Genomic DNA, 4,373 nt, shown 5'->3' on the forward strand with positions numbered 1-4,373 from the left:
TTTTGAGCTCGGCGTGTCAGCATTTTGAAAAACCCTAACTTAACTCTGGTGCCGTGTCACATATAGAAATTTTTTGATATTTGCAACCATAGTAAAATAAAGATTTATATTTTTGATATTTATTTTATATATTTAAATGCCATTTAACAAAGAAAAATCAATCAAAAAAATGAGTTTGCGTGTCACCTCTGACACGAGTGTCATAGGTTCGCCATCACTGTTCTAGACACTATTTCGATAGTAGGTATCAAAGACAAAAAAGATGCAGTCCCAGTCCCCATGAGGCTAGTCACCTAGAAGAGACTGACAACTACATTCAAATTTGGAATACACAACTACTCCACACCGAACACTGTAAGCCATCTTTATAACTCACAGATCTGATAATGCTACTACCCAGCTTCAGATTTTCCAAAGGCTTCTTTAGCCTTCAGATCTAGCCCAGCCTCCTTAAGGATCTGACTAGTTTCTCCTTTAGAGCCCTCTCTCCTGTCTTCCTTGTCTATATGCTCTAGTTACACTGTGAACACATCTAACTACATTGAACAAGTTGAAGTTGGTTAGACCACAGTGTATGAAGTTCAGTTCAAAATTCCATGCTCTCATTTACCGCTGAGGCGTCTTATATATTGTTTCTTGCCCTAAGTATTTTAAAGGAGCTAACAGAGACAAATGGAAGCAAATGAGGAAGTATCAGGATGAAATGAATAGTGATAGTGGAAGGCTGAAAAAGGACCTCTCGTTCTCTGAAACAAGGGAGTAGACACTGAAGATTAATCTGTAGAAAGAGAGGTACCAAGTGATTTTCTCCATAAAAGAGAAGTCACAGAGATCCACTAAGAGGGAAATAACTATGGCTATTCTCATTATTCTTATATATAGCTCCTTCTGTCATTAGAATTTCTATTTTTAAAATGTTGAGTACCATCAACTACAATTTTACTTCATAAATAAGAGGCAGCATAGCACAGTGGAAAAACACATGCTGTTTCTAGTCTTCACACCTAAATTTATGTCTTGGTTTTGTCAATTATCAACTGTATGTCCTTTAGTAAGTTACCCAATTTCTCTAGGGCTGTTTCTCATCTGTAAAGTGAAATAATACTCCTAAAAGCTTGGAGGGGAGTTATGAGGATTTGAAATAACATACACAGAATCTTCGTACATAGTAGGCACTGAAAAAACAAGTTACTAGTGCCCGGCCTGCATGGCTCCGTGGTTGAGCATTGATCTATGGACCAGAAAGTCATGGTTTGATTCCCGGTGAGGGCACATGCCCAGGTTGTGGGCTCAATCCCTAGTCTCAGGTGTGCAGGAGGTGTGATTCTCTCAATTCATTGATGTTTCTATTTCTCTCTCTCCCTTTCTCTCTAAAATCAATAAAAAAATTTTTTTAAGTTAACAGTAAAGCAAATAACAACAAAATTATCTCAAGTATGACATACTTTAAAATGCAATAAATTATATCTCTTTAAATACTCCCAATAAAACTAAAATGTTAAGAGAAAATTAATGATCCATACTCCTGCAAAAAGTCCATATCCACGAATCGCAATGGATAAATCCTTGCTGTTTGAATCCATGTTCCTGATGATTCCATAGAATTGTTCCATAAAGTACTGCAGCTTACTTTTATGCATTTCTGCATCTTTTGCCACCAGAAAAGAAACCTGCAATTGCATAATATTTACTTTTTAAAAACATAAAATGGCAAAACAAAGTAATCTATACAAATGAGAAAGGCTAGAATTGGTTAAGTAGAAATCATTAGTGTGTTTCATAGTTCCATACAATCACTTTTACTCATAAAGAATCACTGATTCAATTTGCTTAGTCTCCATCAAGTTCAGAAAAGACACTCCCTTAAACAAGCCTTTATACTATGTGATGTATTTTTCCTAGAGAATGGAACTGAAAGAGACCAAAGAGATGCTGGAAGACCTATGTACAAAAGAAAAAAAGGTTTTGAGTTAAGGCTTTCTGATGAAGCAGAAATCATGTTTAGAGCTCATCTGTGGCACACAGGACAATCGACACAGAGTTGTGCACTCCCAATGGCCAGCAAGTTCAGAAATCAGCAACCGACTGGAGCCTCATGAGCAACTCAAAATGAAGTTCAGAACTAATAATCAGAAAGACAAGGCATCTCACTTTTCCAAAAAAATAAGCCCTAGCCGGTTTGGCTGAGTGGATAGAGCGTCGGTCTGCGGCACGAAGGGTCCCGGGTTCAATTCCAGTCAAGGGCACATACCTCAGTTGCAGGCTCCTCCTCAGCCTGGGGCCCTGGTTAGGGCTTGTACAGGAGGCAACCAATCAATGTGTTTCTCTCACATCAATATTTCTCTCTGTCTTTCCCTCTCTCTTCCACTCTGGAAAAATTCAATGGAAAAATATCTTCATGCCCACTGGCGTAGCTCATTGTTTGAGCACTGACCTATGAACCAGGAGGTCATGGGTTCAATTCCCAGTTAGGGCACATGCCCAGGTTATAGACTCGATCCCCAGTGTGGGGTGTACAGGAGGCAGCCGATTACTAGTAATGATTCTCATCACTGATGTTTCTACCTCTCTCTCCCTCTCCCTTCCTCTCCTGAAATCAATAAAAAATATGTATTTTTTGCCTTAGCCGGTTTGGTTCAGTGGATAGAGCATCAGCCTGTGGACCAGAGTCCCAGGTTCGATTCCGGTCAAGGGCACATACCTTGGTTTCAAGCTCCTGCCCAGCTTAGACCTGGTCAGGGCTTGCGCAGGAGGCAACCAATCGACCTGCCCAGCTAGACCTGGTCAGGGCTTGCGCAGGAGGCAACCAATCGACGTGTTTCCCTCACATCAATGTTTCTGTCTTTCCCTCTCTTCCACCCTCCCTAAAACTCAATGGAAAAATACCCTCAAGTGATGATTAACAAAATATATATATATTTTTTAAGCTACACACTAAGGCTTAAATAAGTTAGGTGAGGCAAAAAAAAAAACGTACTTTGAGAAGCAAGTACATCACTATCTACCAAACTGACAAAAGCCTAAATGCAAGACCATAAGTGTTTGAAAAAGCATTCTAATTTCAGCACAAAGACTTCCAAGACAAAAATGAAAAGACTCTAGACAACTATCAAAGGCAGAAAAAGGATATCCACCTTTCATTTCCATGCCCCAATCCCACACAAAATCCCACAGGTCTTAGCATATGTCCTTCCAGGCACTTTACTCCCTATTTATTTTAGAAGAAAGGTATAGCACACATACTGCTGCTTAATTTCTTTTTCCATAAACATATCATGAATATGTTCCTCAAAAAGTAAACAAATACCACCTTTTGTTTTTCAAATATATTTTTATTGATTTCAGAGAGGAAGGGAGAGGGAGAGATAGAAACATCAATGATGAGAGAGATTCACCGATCAGATGCCTCCTGCACGCCCCCTAGTGGGGATCAAGCCCACAACACTTGACCGGAATCCGCAGGCTGACACTCTACCCACTGCGCCAAACCAGCTAGGGCCAAATACCATCTTACTTAATAACTGAATAAAGTATCACATGATCTCACTCATATGTGGAATCTAATGAACAAAATAAACTGGTGAACAAAATAGATCGAGACATAGAAGCATAAAACAGAATGCGGAATCTCAGAAGGAAGGCGGGAGTGGGTGGGAAGAGATCAACCAAAGAACTTGTATGCATATATGCATAACCCATGGACACAGACAATGGGGCGGTAAAGGCCTGGGGCAAGGGGCGGGCTAGAAGAGGTCAATGGAGGGAAAAAGGGACACATGTAATACTTCCAACAACAAAGATTTAATTTAAAAAAATAAAAGATAAAAGCATGATGTGCCAATAAAAAACCCTTTTTCATTTTATGAATATACTATGTTTATGAATTTAAAATTTTTCAAATTTTTTTGTACTTTCAACAAACATACTTCTTATGCATTTTTATCCAAAAGTTTTATTTATAGTAGCAAAAACTTTGAAATAATTATCAAATAGTAGAGAATAGGTAAAAATATTTTGGCTCATATATATAATCCTATATAATAAAGAGCTAATATGCAAATGGTCATCACACCCTCACATTGTCACACCATCATGCCGTAACTGCTCAGACACTCAACACTGGGGAGAGAGGAATAGGGACCAGCCAGGCTGTGGCCTGGGAGAGGGACAAGCTGCTCACCCCGTGGTCCTAGGCGCCTGTGGCTGCGGCTCGGGCAAAGTCGCCCGCCCATGGTCTCCTGCGGCTGTGGCCGGCCTGGGTGAAGCCGGCCCGTGTCCTGGGTGCCAGCAGCTGGCCAGACGGAGGGAAGCCCGGGTCCTGGACGCCTACAACTGGCCGGAGGAGGGAATCCTGGGTCCTGGGTGCGAGGCGA

General features: G+C 40.6%; 1 protein-coding gene across 1 annotated transcript in view; it reads right to left on the reverse strand.

Moving 5' to 3' along the window:
• The window catches only part of LOC102244752 (DNA-dependent protein kinase catalytic subunit-like), a gene marked incomplete at its 3' end in the record, with an annotated part of 60,486 nt that overhangs the window by 31,219 nt on the left and 24,894 nt on the right, over positions 1-4,373 (reverse strand). Inside the window, exon 11 of the mRNA XM_014548048.1 lies at positions 1,524-1,670. Within this exon, the coding sequence (XP_014403534.1) occupies positions 1,524-1,670 (147 nt within the window). The remainder of the gene's footprint in view (positions 1-1,523; positions 1,671-4,373) is intronic.

This window comes from Myotis brandtii, unplaced genomic scaffold (genome assembly GCF_000412655.1).
Source record: "Myotis brandtii unplaced genomic scaffold, ASM41265v1 scaffold494, whole genome shotgun sequence".
NCBI classification, from domain to species: Eukaryota; Metazoa; Chordata; class Mammalia; order Chiroptera; family Vespertilionidae; genus Myotis; species Myotis brandtii.